The following is a 13741-nucleotide window of genomic DNA, read 5'->3' on the forward strand; positions in this document are numbered from 1 at the left end:
AAAATTAGGAACAGTTGAAAACACTGAAACAAAGTTTATCTTTAAGAAAACTAAGCATAACCTAAGCAATGTCTTTAAACATCTAAAGCCCTGACAAGAGGACCAGGAATTAGATCTGCTCTGTGTAACCCTAGGAGGCACAGTGAGTAGAAGCTATAACAAAATCATTTTGCTCATTATCCATAGGAAGAATTTTCTAATTACCAGAGCTATCCTGAGATAGAGTGGGCTGTCCTTGGGAGGTAATAAGGACCACATCCTCACAAAAAGTCAAGCGTGGCCAATGGCAGGAGAAGTTTAGAAGGTCTCAATAAGTGGTTTCTTGGTTGAACTAAACAGGCCTTAAATTCCTTTCAGATTTTTGAGAACCTCCACTTCAACTCCAAAGAAGTCCACCCTTAGTCTCAGGCTACATGTAGTGTCATATGTAACTTTTTTTCTAGACATTTTAAAATTTGCTTTCCTAGATTTGCTTTTAGGGTGCATTTTGTATTTTATTAATTCTAAGAAATAATTTTTTTCAAACTACATTTAACATCTTTGAAACCACGATGCATCTTATAATTGTTGTCTTGTCATCGTTTTCATTGCTTAAAGCAAGCATGTACATTAAAGTACTGGCATCAAAATTTAAGAATGGGTGGGAGCATATTGGGAGAAATTTCTAGAGATGAAGGTGAAATATTCATAGGTTGTGAGGAGAAGTGGAGTGAGTGGTGAAGCAGACGTGTTTAGCAACATTCCTGAAGTAGAAGTCAAAAGTAAGCTAACTCCAGATAATTGCAAAACCAGCCTAAAAGTCTGGCAACGATAACTGTTACTCTTGTTATGGCTTCTTTTAAGAAACGCTGCGTTACTAATGCTCTTCACAGGAAAGAATATGTTACAAGAATGGGAAAACACGGACTTGGCTAAATCTGAGTGGAAAAGTGTTTCAGAAAAGTCAGACTCTGAAAGTGAAATAGTTTTAGGAATACCTTACCCAATTTATTTCCCTTATAGTGTCCTTTTTAATGAATATTTAGAGTGATTCTGATTTTTTAATTTTCTGTTTCTAATTAAGCCTAAAAGACATCGTGTGGCTACTTGGCCACAATTTCCTTTCTTACTATTCTCTTTAATGGTGCAACCTACAGTCAACATCATTTTAGATTCAGTGAATTACAGTCATAATAACAATTTACTGCTTCTACCAAGTATGTTACTTGCATAATCTCTTTTAATCCTTCTAGCAGTCCTGTAAGGAAGATACTATTATAATTATGCCTTGCATATGAGGAAACCCAACTTCAGAGACAGAGTATCTCATCCAAGGCTATACAGCTGGTAAGTAGTAAAAGTGATGTTTGAACCCAAGTCTATTAACTGCTTAGCCAGGGTTCTTAATTTCTATACTCTGTCACCTCTAGGTCCAAAGCTAATTAGCTTGGCTATTACAACTTAACATGCTACATTAAGAGCATATTAACTGTAAAGAAATGGAGGAGAGGTCATTTCCCACATCACTGTAATGAGATTGGCTCCTTTGAACTGAAAAAGGCTAACATGTACTATACCAATCCTTCAGCCTCAGATGTTAGCTGAATCAGGGATGTACAGTTACATGAGTCCTCGTTATAATTAGAATGTCAAGCATTGAAGCAAATTATCTTTGCAGGTGTAATGACTGGGGAATAAACTAAACCAATATGAGCAAACTGTAGTACATGTTGGGAATTTGGTGAAGAACCAGAATGACCTGGCTGGGAATAAGAGCTCTACTTGGCAGAAAGTTCTCATTTAATAAGGAAATATAGACAGGAGTACATTTCTCTTAGTTAACTGCAGACCAGCTAACAAGAATTCAGAAGAGGGATGGATTAGGATTACAAACAGGGATGTTGACTCTGGAAGGACTGTACTGCTGGACTGTTGCACGACACAAGGTTAGTAATGTTACCAAGATCCAGCTGGGGGAATTCAATAGCAGATAAAGAGTCAGGAGGTTCTCTGGGTCTAATTAAGAAATATAGAAGTATGATGATGTGCTATCCTGACTAGGGTAAAAGAAACAAGCTCTCTCATGCATAATTTGAAAATATCTATTAAAATTAAAAAAGACTCACATTCTTTGATTCAGCAACTCTACTTAAGTCTAGGAGTTTATCCCACAGATATGTTCAAATATGTGCATAAAGATATAGGTGTAGGGCTTCCCTGGTGGTGCAGTGGTTGGGAGTCCGCCTGCCGATGCAGGGGACACGGGTTCGTGCCCCGGTCCGGGAAGATCCCACATGCCACGGAGCGGCTGGGCCCGTGAGCCATGGCCTCTGAGCCTGCGCGTCCGGAGCCTGTGCTCCGCAACGGGAGAGGCCACGACAGTGAGAGGCCGGCGTACCGCAAAAAAAAAAAAAAAAAAAAAAAAAAAAGATACAGTGTAATAACATTAATTGCAACATAATTTAAAACAGCAAAAGTTTAAAAATAATCTAAGAGCTCATCACTAGGGACTGGCAAATGTCATCTCTCTGGTAAGTGATTTGTGAACCTCCACACTGAGCTTAGTGCTCCTCCTCTGTGCTTTTAAGCACTTTAGCATCCCATGTCTGAAAACCTCTAGTAATGAAAAAGTCTGTTTATTTGTCTGTCTCTCTCTGTAAGGGCACTCTTATTTCCCTCTTTTGACAAATGAGAGATCTTGAGCTCAGAAGGCGTGTGCAGCCCACTCCCCACCAATAGAGGTTGAGGCCAAAGTATGTGTAAAGGCCCAGAGGCATGAAAGAGGCTGGTGTGCTGGGGAAAGAGCAAGTGGTCAGTGTGACTGCTCTATATGTCATGATAGTTTGGACTTTAACCTAGAGGATTTGATTCACTCTTTTACGGAAAAAGTCATAAGTGTAGAACCCAAAGAGTTGAGTTCCTTCTTTCTATAGAGTGAAGTCCAGATAACAAACTTAGGCTCAGGGAGGGCAGAATGAGAGAGTAAAGCTGAGATCCAAATGAAACTTGCCAGAACCCTTTCTGCTCTCTGGTGGAGGACATTTGGGTTCCTTGCCTGGTATCTGGTATGGACTCCCACAGGTTTAGGGTCGAGGTCTGAGTCTGAGACACAGAAGTGATCAGAGAACCAGAGAGAAGCAGCTTCCTCCCCAGGCTTCTCCAGCATTTTGTTGCTACCCTTGCTGCTTGGGAATGAGCCTGAGATTCTCCTTAGGCAGCCTGGGCTAGCCCAAAGCTTCTCTAAATGCATGCTGGAACCTTAAACAGAAGCTGGATGAGGACTTTTTTTTTTCCCCAGAGGAGCATGGCCAGTAAGCTGCCTGTCTGATATCTCTTGATATTTCCTTAGTGCAGGTCTTCCCGGGAGATCATTAACAGGTATTGTAGGGGAAGATCAACGAGAGCTGGGGAGCTTAAAGACAGTGGAGACTAGAGGGCATAAAACTCACTCTTTCCCCCCCCCCCCCCCCGCTACACACACATCATTCTAACCCATAAGTTCTTGTTCTTCCCCACTCCCCATATCCCTAACCCTAAATGGAGGTATGTGTCAGGACAGGAAGAAAGATATTGTAGCTGCTAACAAGGTGTGAATGAGGAGATACTGAAGAGATAAAACTCCCTTTTGAATGGCTATTTCACCCTTTTGCTCTTTTAAAAAATGATCAGCTGAGTTTTTAAATTAATTTTTATTGGAGTATAGTTCCTTTACAATGTTGTGTTAATTTCTGCTGTGCAGCAAAGTGAATCAGTTATACGTATCAACTGATTTTTTTTAATGACTCGATTCTTTGATTACCTAGACTCTTGATACTAATGCTAGTCACTTCCTGTCTAGATCAGGGATGGCAGAAACTTCAGGGGCCTCCTTCAGGGGAGTAGAGTGGGGTTAGCCAGGGAAGGCTTGCTGGGGGAAGAGTTCTGAGAAGTGAGCTAAGCCTGCATTAGAAAGGTGGAAATCAGAACCACAAAGACCCTTGTAAACCAGAACCCCAGTACTGGATCATAGGGCCTGGACATAACTCCTCAGGGTTAAGCAAGTGTCCACTGAGATCAGTTTATTTGATTGCTCTTTTGTAATTTCAAATTAGCTTCTCCTCCAGTAAGGCTTATTGATGCCCTCAATAAGGAATGCTTCCAAATATCCATCCCAAATATCCAACAGGTTAAAGAACCTCTTAACAAGACTTTCATGTTCTGATCCCTTCCTACTTCCCCATGTTCATCTCCTGCCACCTTCTCCCTAAAACACACCCCCCACACACACATGCATAAATACACATAATTCTCCAACCACTTTCAATTATTTGCAGCTCTACAAACACACCACGGTCTTTTATGTCTCTTTGCCTTTGCACCCTCAGCCTGCATGCCCTACCCCTCAATCTTTTCACATCTCTTCTTGGTGAAATCTTGCTCTTCCTTCAAGATTCAGTTTCCTCCTCTGAATTCCCAGTGTTTCATAGAGCACTTATCACATTGCACTGTAATTTATGTGTGTACCCACCTGCCTCTCTCATTTTTATAATTTCAGTGACTTTGCAGTTATAACATGGTGAAGATAATACTAAGAAGAAAAGGATGAAGTATGTTGATGTTATTCTGGTTAATTGTTCAAAAAGAAATGGGAAATTGCATTGTGGCTGAATATGTATCAAGTAGAAGGATGGGAGGGTAGAGTTGTTATCAGTTCTAAGCCTTAGCAGTAAACGTTAACTGATGAAGGGTAAGGACCCAATGAGAAATAAACCTCCTGGGAATAATTCACACCAGACTTGCAGAAAACCAATAGTTTTAGTAGGCAGATGAGGGACTTATAAAAATTGAATTGTATGTTAGTGTTGGAATGGCTCTTCGGGAGGTAAGAACCTACTAAAAACTAGAATTCAGCAATTTTGAGAATTTGTCTTAATCTTTCTTCAAAGAGATTTCTTGATGGTAATAGTACCACTTGTTTAGTTAGGCTAAAGTGAGCATGGCCTGCTTGCTGCCACCAGAGCCCATCAGCCTATCTAGCTATATTGGTGCAGGAGGTGCATCTGGGTGAGTCTAACAGTATGCTGACCCTTATAACCTGGAATGGAGGCCCACACAAGTCCCTTTCCCTCTCTAAAACTAGCCCAGGACTTTGAGGGTATACACTCATCAGAAACAGAACTGAAAGTCTTTTAAAATTTAACATTAAAGTCATGATGAATAATTACAACTTAACCCTTAAATGTTCCAAAGAGCTTAGTACCAAATAACCTTAAGTACCAAAAAATTGCCTGTGCTGAAATACATGGTGGGTGGATTTATATGAAAAGCTAAGGATGACTAAATTCAACTTCCAAACATATACCTCAAAGTAGTAAATAACAGGTTTCTCCTTCCTTACTGAAATCTGTGAGGGGAAGAAAGCCATCAGAGTGAAGGCCTTGTGGTTACAAGGATGTGCTGTGTTAGACTGACATGGCAGCCACCACACTTTATAAGCCACAGTAAGACAGAGGGATGCAGAGATGGCTTTGTAGGGTCTCCACGTGATGGGAAGCAGGAGAGACCAGGGATGGATACGTCTGGAGAGGGGTCAATAGCCACCCCCTCCCTCAGCTCTCCACAGCAGTGGTCTCAGGGGTTCCCTGACTCACAGCAAAGTGGGAAGCGGGGGTCTCGAGTGTGTCCCTGTGCTCTGGGAAGGCCTGTGGCTCCTTTAATTCCAGGACCACCCGGCTGAGAAGGCCTTTGAGCAGCTGCATTTCTCGGAGCAGAAGGTCCATGTCGGGTTTTAGGGCTCCAGTGGTTTGTTCCAAGGGGGTCAGCGGAGCGCAGGCCGGTGGCCCAGCAGTGGGGGCTCCGCCCGCGGGGAACAGCAGCCCGGCTGAGGTGGTGTTAGGGACGGAGGTGACCGACGGGACCGATACGGACAGCGGGGGCTTTCTGAAGGAAAGCGGCTTGTTACCGGGCGCCAAAGCCGCAGCCTGTGGGACCGGGACGGTGGTGGACGCCACGTCCAGGGGAGAACCTGTGAACGCAACACACAGAGAACCGCACGGCTGAAATCCTTCTCGCAAGGGCTGCGGGGTAAGGAGGGGGCAAGGGATGGGGGTGGTGGGGGTGGGAGAGAAGCGCCGGGCCGGGGAGGACAGTAAGGGGAGTGAGGAGGGTCGGAACAGAGGTGGAGAGGAGGGAAGGAAGGGGGAGGCGGGCGGAGATGGGGGATGGAGATGGAAGCGCGGGGAGAAGAGGGGGGCCGGCGAGACAGACATTCCAGAGGGGCGCATGCAGGGCTACCCGCCCGGGTGGGCTTCCCGAGGGACAGTCACTCACCCCGCCCCGGAAGCTGCAGCCAAGGGCTGCGTTTCCGGACGCTGCGGCTGGCGGTAGCAACCTCGCACCAGTGCGATTCCAGCTCCTCGACCTCGGGCTCGGGGACGGTGTACTCGGCGCCCCAGTCGAAGCGGCGCACGGCGCGACTGTACTTGTAGAAGGCGAACTGCAGCGGCGTGTCGCGCTTCTGAGGGTGCAGGAGCGTCTCGCACCGCAAGACCACTCCGCCGAGGGCCGCGCCGCGAGCCTCCACCTGGCCCATCACCCTCAGCACCGGCGCCTGGAACAGCTCTGCGGAGAGGAGGCCCAGTGGCTAAGGATGCACTTTAGGCCGGCGCAAGGGTCCCAGGGAACCAGGTCCCGCTGGTCCACGGTCCCACGACCCCTCTCCCGGTTTCCCACAAGGGCCCGTAGCCGACCAGGGAGGAGGCTGTGTGTACACGTGGAGGGAGGGAAGTCTTTTGAAATGTGGGGAACGAGTCCACGAGGGAGGGGAGAGCTTGAAAGGAGGCGGGACTAGGTATGACGCTTCGTGTCACCTCCCGACTGACACCCAGCTCGGTTTCTCCAGCCTAGAAGGGGGTCGCTGCGCCTGCTTCGCAAGACGCTCAGGAGCAGTTCCCTCGCCCCAGCCCCACAGTGATCCCATCTACTGCCACTGTCTTTCTGGCTGGGGCTGCGGAGAGAGCTGCCCCCAATATGGGGGTCTCAACCCGGAGTAAGAAGCTGGATGTGTACCGGGGAGAAGGGACACCTGCCCCCACGCAGGCTACAGATTAAGGGCGACTTCACTGAGGAGGAAGAGAGGAAAACGTGTACTTGGACCCGCAGAGAAATCCACCATGTGCCAGCTACTGTAACCTCCGCCCCTCCTTTCCCCGCCTGGTTTCTGTCCCAGAATTTCCCAGGGCTCGTTTGCCTCCCTCCGCGGCCCCAAGTCTCCCCCACCTTGCACGGTCACGGCCACCTTGGCGGAGAACATGGGCGCGCTCTCCACCGGGATGCGCATGGTGCCGGAGCACTGGTAGCGCCCGCTATCGCTGGCGCGCGCCTGGGGCACCGTGTAGTTGGCGCTGGAGTGGAAGTAGCGCACGGGTTGGCCGTCGTGGTAGTAGTGAAGTTTGTAGACGACCTTGTCGTACCAACCGCGGCAGCGCATGACCAGCGGCTCGCCCTCGAACACCGCAGCATAGGGCACTTGCAGGATCAGCCAGTCTACGACAGTCAGCACAGACAGACTCCAAGAGAAAGTCCAGCCTGGGTCTCCCATACTTCTCCGCCTCCCTGCTCCCCCGTCCTCCCCCTTTCTCCTCACCAACTCCCTCCCCCCTTACTGGGCACCCCAGGAGCCTCAGAACAAGAAGCATCAGAAGGTGAGTGGGAAGGAAAGGGGAAGACCAGCCTTTTATTAGGTACTAAGAAGACAAAGATGCCTGAGACTTGGTTCCAGCCTCAAAGAGTCATGCCCGTCAGAATCCGGTTTAAACTCCTTAGGATGGTATCAGGGCCTTCCTGACCTGGCCCCTGCCTACCTTTTCAGCACCATCTCAGGATTCTCCCCTGCCCCATGTCTCCTTTTCTCTCTCCACCTTCCATTCCTAATGCAGACTAAGTCCATGCATCCTGGACTGCTGGGAGAACTGGCCCTGCTCTGAGCCCAGAGGCTTTGTACCTGCCAAGAAGACCCCTTCACCTGCTGTAGTTGAGGCCTGCTTATCCTGCAGACCTGGGCTTAGATCCTGTCTCCTTGAGAAAACTTACCCGACCCCACCCCCAGACTTAGGCACCTCCCCCAGCACCCTTATGTACCTGATCACCATCATCACCATAGCCAACACTTAACATAGCCCTGGTGTCTGCTAGATGCCACTTTAGGTGTTTTCCATCGAGATAGAATTCCGCAAGTGATAGCCACAATCTCTGTGCTACTCGCAGTTCTGCAAGCAGTGACTACCGTCTATCATATTCAATATCTTATCTGTACTCGCTATCAATTTCCCAACAAGAAACCACAGAGTATGGATGTGAAGTATAAGTGCTAATCTGAACACTGAGTGATGGTCTTTAAATTCTGAATACAAAATATAGCCTACCAGGCTAAAATGACATAATATTCCCTACAAGGTAGCCAATCCTGTGCCCTAATGAACAGATTACTGTTATTTCTCTTATCCTGTTTGGAAATCCATTATCCCCCAGGGAATTAGTTTCTTAATTGACTCTTCTGTACGCATGTGTACGTGTCTATAATAAAATTTTGCTGAAGTGCTTTCTTCATCTGCTTTTTTCTTTGAAAACCTATCAATTCATTTTTAATCTTCGCAACAACCAAAGAAATACATGCTATCATTGGCCGTATTTTAGTGATGGGAGGCACAGAGAAGCATCACACTGTTCAAGCAGGAGTAATTCCCCCAGCTGCACGCAGCCTGCCCAGGGACCCTCACTTTTCCTGCTTTGCTTTGCCCTTTCTCTCCCTACCCAACCCCCCTCCTCAGAAGTTCTCTATTCAGTATACCAGGTCCTTGGAGCCTCTTCTCTTCTGAGCTACTAAATGAACAGAAATGTTTATTTAGTGTCCATTGTGGCAGGATGGTAAGGGGACCTTTGGGGCCACACAAGGCTTACTGCATCTCTCACATAGTGCCAAGCAGGTCCCTGCCTGCCCCCATAGACTCAGTATAACCCCCTCCTTACTGCCCCAATGGGAGTGGCCCAGTGTCCTCCCCCACAGGAGGGCCATCACTACCAGAGGACATGTGTGCTACCCCTCCCCCATGCTCAAATACTCACCATTGGATACAGAGAGGTGGATGGGGTCACTGACAGGTGCTCCCCGTGTCTGGCATCGATACACCCCTGGTGTCTGCACCTCGATGCTCTTCTTGTGAGAGGGCAGGAGTAGGTGGCCCAAATACCAGAGAGTGCTGATGGGTCGGAGCTCCAGGAGCAGAGGGTGGTACCCATCACACCGCAAGGTTACCCTTTCCCCCTTGAAGATTGTGGTCCAGGGTGGGTGTAGAGACAATATGGGCTTCTCCAGAGTAGCTGGGAGGGTGGGGTATGGGAGGGGACAATGTGAAAAAGAGAATCAAGGTGAGGTGCCCAAAGATGAGGTCTGATGTTGGGAAATCTCAGAAAACGCTAGCTTCCAGGACCCATCCCTGTGAGAGGAGAGACCACATTGGGCTACAAACTAGTCTCCTGGTCAGGACCATTTCTAAGTGCCAGTGCCTACAGGCAAACTGAGTCACTGGGATTGAGGAGCCATGAGAAGAGTCACTACCCCAGAACAGCTAAGAAGTGGGGAGTACCCAAGCAGGTCACTTAGGATGGTTGGGGTGGAAGTTGTAGAAAATCTGGATGAGGGATGTGTAAGACTCACCAGCTTGCCCACTGCTTGGAACTGCAAAACAAGAAATAAAGAAGCAAGAAGAAGGAGAATGTTGGAGATGAGAGAAAAGAAAGGGACTCTCTTGACCATAGGAAGGATTCAACAAGTCTCAAGACCTGTTTTTCTTCTGCCTTTATTTCTCTCAGCTCTCAGAAAGCCCCTTCCTCTTTTCCTCTCCGAAGATAGATAACGAATCGAGGATTGAATATTCCCGCAACACACACACACACACACACACACACACACACACACACACACACACAGCAATACTCTGACCCCCACTCTTCCCCACACCCAAAGTCCTTATGCCGCTGTTACCTCATTGAGGACTCACCCAGGAGCAGGAGGGCTGTCAATTCCCACATGATGGATCTGCCAGCAGCAGCTGCAGACCAATGGGGATGCACTGGCATGGGATGCGGGAAGAGAGAGAGAGAAGATGGCCAGTACTGACCACTGAGTACTCGGAGACACTGCTGCTTCTCCCACCCATTTCTAATTCCTGAAGACGGTGGACTGGAGAGAGCAGGAGACAGGCTGGATACGTGTCAACTCTCAGGTGTCCCAAGCACCAAACATTGTCCCACCTACACCCCCTGAAGCCACCTCACATCTCAGGCCAGCCCCAGCTCCTGTAGAGAAGGCCTGCTGAGCAGAGTCTGTGCCCTTTTCAGCCCACGAAAGCCACACAGAACCCCAGATTCTGGCACCCTGAAGGTGACCCTGCCACCTTCAGGCTCCCAAAAACATCCCACTCCCATTCCACCTCCTCCCCATCCTCCAGCAGGCTCCATAAGCCTCAATTGAGAAAGACATCTTCATGTCCTTGAGATCCACCCAGGATGTTTATTCTGCTCACTTCCTGGTGACAGACATTGGTGTGAGGCCTAGTGAGGTTGACACTGGATTGCGTGCACCTAGGCTTCACATCCTCCCATGGGTGAATAGAAAAGCATGACTCACCAACCACCTTCTCTGTCACTGTCTTACAGTGTCACAGTCAAGAATAGAAATGTTATGTTTCCCCTTTCTGCCTTCCTGAAACCTTAAACCTTCAGAAATTAGAAAACACTTCTTTCCTACCCATCCCAATGCTCTCACCCTATAGCATCTCCACTCACTTGTGCCTTCCTTCCTTTCGTCTGTCCCCAACCATGCCCCAGTTCTAATAGTCCTTACCTGTGTTAGAGAAGTCACTGCATCAGCCCCTTAGAAGCTTCTCAGAACCGTCCTCCCAACTCTACTGCTTGTGCTTTCCAAGCCATGTGATCATACCCTGAGCAATGGGGAACCTGAATTCTCCTGTAAATACTTAATGAATTTTCCAACCTGATAGTATGTCTCCTTGGACCGTCTTCTGTCCTCACCCGTGGCTGTTTAATACTGGGGCATCTCCTTCCCTTGGAGCTCTGGCAGGAAGGACATCGATTATCAGGCCCTGTCAACTCTCTTAAAGACAGTCCCTTCCCCTCTTCCTTGCTAATGCCCAAAGCTTCCATCGGAGAATTCCCTCATAGTTTCTCTTAATGTGCTAGTCCTTGTTGAAATGCAGGTGGCCCTTAGGGAAATGTGATTGGTCCTTTAAATTATGCTGGTCACTTCGGATCCTGTTTTGAGAGCATGTGTTGATAAAAGAGAGATAGAGTCATATGGGTCTGAACAGTAGGGAGGTAATTGATAAGGTGCTCAGGAGTGGGGGAGGGAGAGAACTAGATACCAGGAACAGATTATAAACTGCTTGCTTTGGGAGGGCCCAGGCTAGGCAGTGCCCCCAGCTTCCCCACCTCCTGCCTGATGCCTCATCCGGGGCCTGTGTGGGCCTTCCCACATCATTCACAACCTGCCCCCAAGGTCTGACCTCTGCACCAGGTCACCACCTCTATGATATGAATGTAACGCACCCATCAGCTGTCCCTTAGTCTACACAAGCCGACACTGTTTTGGCTTCTTATCACTCAGAAGACAGATCTCAGCCTCTTCACCTGATTCCATAAGAAACTTTTTCTTTTTTTTAAAGTCATTGGAGGTGATTCATGTATTTAGGCAGTTGATTTGGTTTTTTTTTTTTTAATATTTATTTGGCTGCTCCGGGTCTTAGTTGCAGCACGCAGGATCTTTTTTTTTTTTTTTGAGTTGCAGTTTGCAGGATCTTTTTAGTTGCAGCATGTGGGATCTAGTTCCCTGACCAGGGATCAACCCGGGCCCTCAGCATTGGGAGCACAGAGTCTTAACCACTGGACCACCAGGGAAGTCCCTCCATAAGAAACTTGATTGCACTCAAAATTCGTGAGGCGTCCGATCTTCCCTGCAAATCTCTACAATCACCCATAGGGTTCATATCACACAGTGCTCAAATTTTGGCTTGAAGAATGTCCCACCCACACTTCTTTATTCTAGGCTTTCTTCTGAATTTTTCCCAAATTGGATCTTTTTTCTCCCTTCAGGACTTTTCCCTGCAGAATTTCTAATTCTTCATGCCTTTACTATGCAGAGAAATTTAACAGTTATCATTTGTTACCTGAGCAATTGTTTGAAGCCTATCACGACATAATTTCTGGACAAGATATGCCGTCATCTGATAAGAATTCTGAGGAACAAGACGTTTCCAGTGATGATAATGGAATATTGCTGCTGTTGCTGTCAATGATGACACTAGCTTACTTTCGGTGAGTGCTGCAGCCGTGAGCATGTCGCCTGCACCACGCCAAGTGCTTCACAGATGTTACTTTATTTAATCCCCACGAGAGCCCTTTAAGGAAGGATTATTATTATCTCCATTTTACATGTGTGGAAACTGTGGTGGTAGAACTGGAATTTGAATAGAAATCTGTCTCACTCTAAAATCTGCTCTGTCTCTCATGCTCACGGCAGACTGTCATCACTAGTCTTTTCAAGTCTCCTCTCTTGTTTTATTATTATTTTTTACCTTCATTACCATTCTCTCCCCCACATGAGCACCCACTATATAATGTTTACAATCCTTTATACATGCACATACTTTCGCTTGAGAACTATTTTGTATTATTAATTTACATAAATGGTATTGTGTTTTAGATATTATTTTCTCTTTTAGAACAAAAGCCAGGGTTTAGAGGAATTTGCCTCTTTTTTTTTTTTTTTTTCCTTCCTCGGTGATTGAGCTGAGACATCTCACCTCATCTTCTCTGGCCCTTGAACTGGGATTTACATCATTGACTCCCCTGGTTCTCAGGCCTTTGGATTCAGACTAAATTATCCTCTCCTAGGTCTCCAGTTTGCAGACGGCAGATCATGGGACTTCTCAGCCTCCATAATCTCGTGAGCCAATTCCTCATACTCAACTTTCTCTCTCTCTGTCTCCCCCAGCCCCTGACAACCACCATTCTACTCTTCGCTTCTACAAGTTTGGCTATTTCAGATCCCACACATAAATGAGATCATGCAATATTTGTCTTTCTGTGTCTGGCTTATTTCACTTGGCATAATGTCTTCCAAGTTCATCCATATGGTTGTGAATGGCAGGATTTTCTTCTTTTTAATGGCTGAATAATATTCCATTGTGTGTATAATATATATATATATAAAATACATACAATATATAGTGTATATAATATAGTATATATACACATATATCACATTTTCTTTATCCATTCATTTGTTGACATTTAGGTTGTGTTCACATCTTGGCTGTTGTAAATAATGCTGCAATGAACATGGGAATGCAGATGTCTCTTTGAGATACTGACTTCACATCCTTTAGATATATATCCAGAAGTGGGATTACTGTTCATTAGGCAGTCCTATTTTTAATTTTTTGAGTAATCTCCATACTGTTTTCCATAGTGGCTGCACCAATTTGCATTCCCACCAACAGTGCACAAGTGTTCCGTTTTCTCCACAGCCTTGCCAACACTTGCTATCTTTTGTATTTTTGATAACAGCCATTTTGACAGGTGTGGGGTGATATCCTATTGTGGTTTTAATTTGCATTTCCCTGATGATTAGTGACATAGACATAGAGCACCTTTTTATAATATATACCCATTGGCAATCTGTATGTCATTTTTTGAGAAATGTCTA

At 46.6% G+C, this 13741-nt stretch overlaps 1 protein-coding gene across 5 annotated transcripts; it reads right to left on the reverse strand.

Annotated features, from left to right (window-relative positions):
• Positions 1-5421: 5421 nt before the first annotated feature.
• Positions 5422-10062, reverse strand: LOC114898933 (Fc receptor-like B). 5 transcript variants are annotated; one of them, XM_029229122.1, is made up of 6 exons: positions 10017-10062; positions 9674-9694; positions 9082-9336; positions 7237-7503; positions 6289-6579; positions 5422-5983 (listed from the first exon to the last, which is right to left on the reverse strand). In XM_029229122.1, the coding sequence occupies exons 1-6, from the start codon at positions 10045-10047 to the stop codon at positions 5568-5570; spliced, it is 1281 nt and encodes a 426-aa protein (XP_029084955.1). In that variant the 5' UTR covers positions 10048-10062; the 3' UTR covers positions 5422-5567. The 5 variants fall into 5 exon arrangements, with proteins under 5 accessions (XP_029084955.1, XP_029084959.1, XP_029084960.1 ...); XM_029229126.1 differs by having other exon boundaries at positions 5566-5983; positions 6289-6475; positions 10017-10051; XM_029229123.1 differs by having other exon boundaries at positions 5637-5983; positions 6289-6434; positions 10017-10047.
• Between the last annotated feature and the right edge of the window lie 3679 nt (positions 10063-13741).

Source organism: Monodon monoceros, unplaced genomic scaffold (genome assembly GCF_005190385.1).
Source record: "Monodon monoceros isolate NGI ecotype Baffin Bay Population unplaced genomic scaffold, NGI_Narwhal_1 Super_Scaffold_18, whole genome shotgun sequence".
Taxonomy (NCBI): Eukaryota; Metazoa; Chordata; class Mammalia; order Artiodactyla; family Monodontidae; genus Monodon; species Monodon monoceros.

What these genes read in the sequence shown, in the direction of transcription:
- LOC114898933 (XM_029229122.1), bottom strand. Translation starts at nt 10,047, where the DNA reads ATGTGGGAATTGACAGCCCTCCTGCTCCTGG. An exon ending in TCCAAGCAGTGGGCAAGCTG is followed by an intron (nt 9,337 to 9,673) that starts GTGAGTCTTACA and finishes CCACCCTCCCAG; the next exon opens with CTACTCTGGAGAAGCCCATA. An exon ending in CCACCTCTCTGTATCCAATG is followed by an intron (nt 7,504 to 9,081) that starts GTGAGTATTTGA and finishes TGACTGTCGTAG; the next exon opens with ACTGGCTGATCCTGCAAGTG.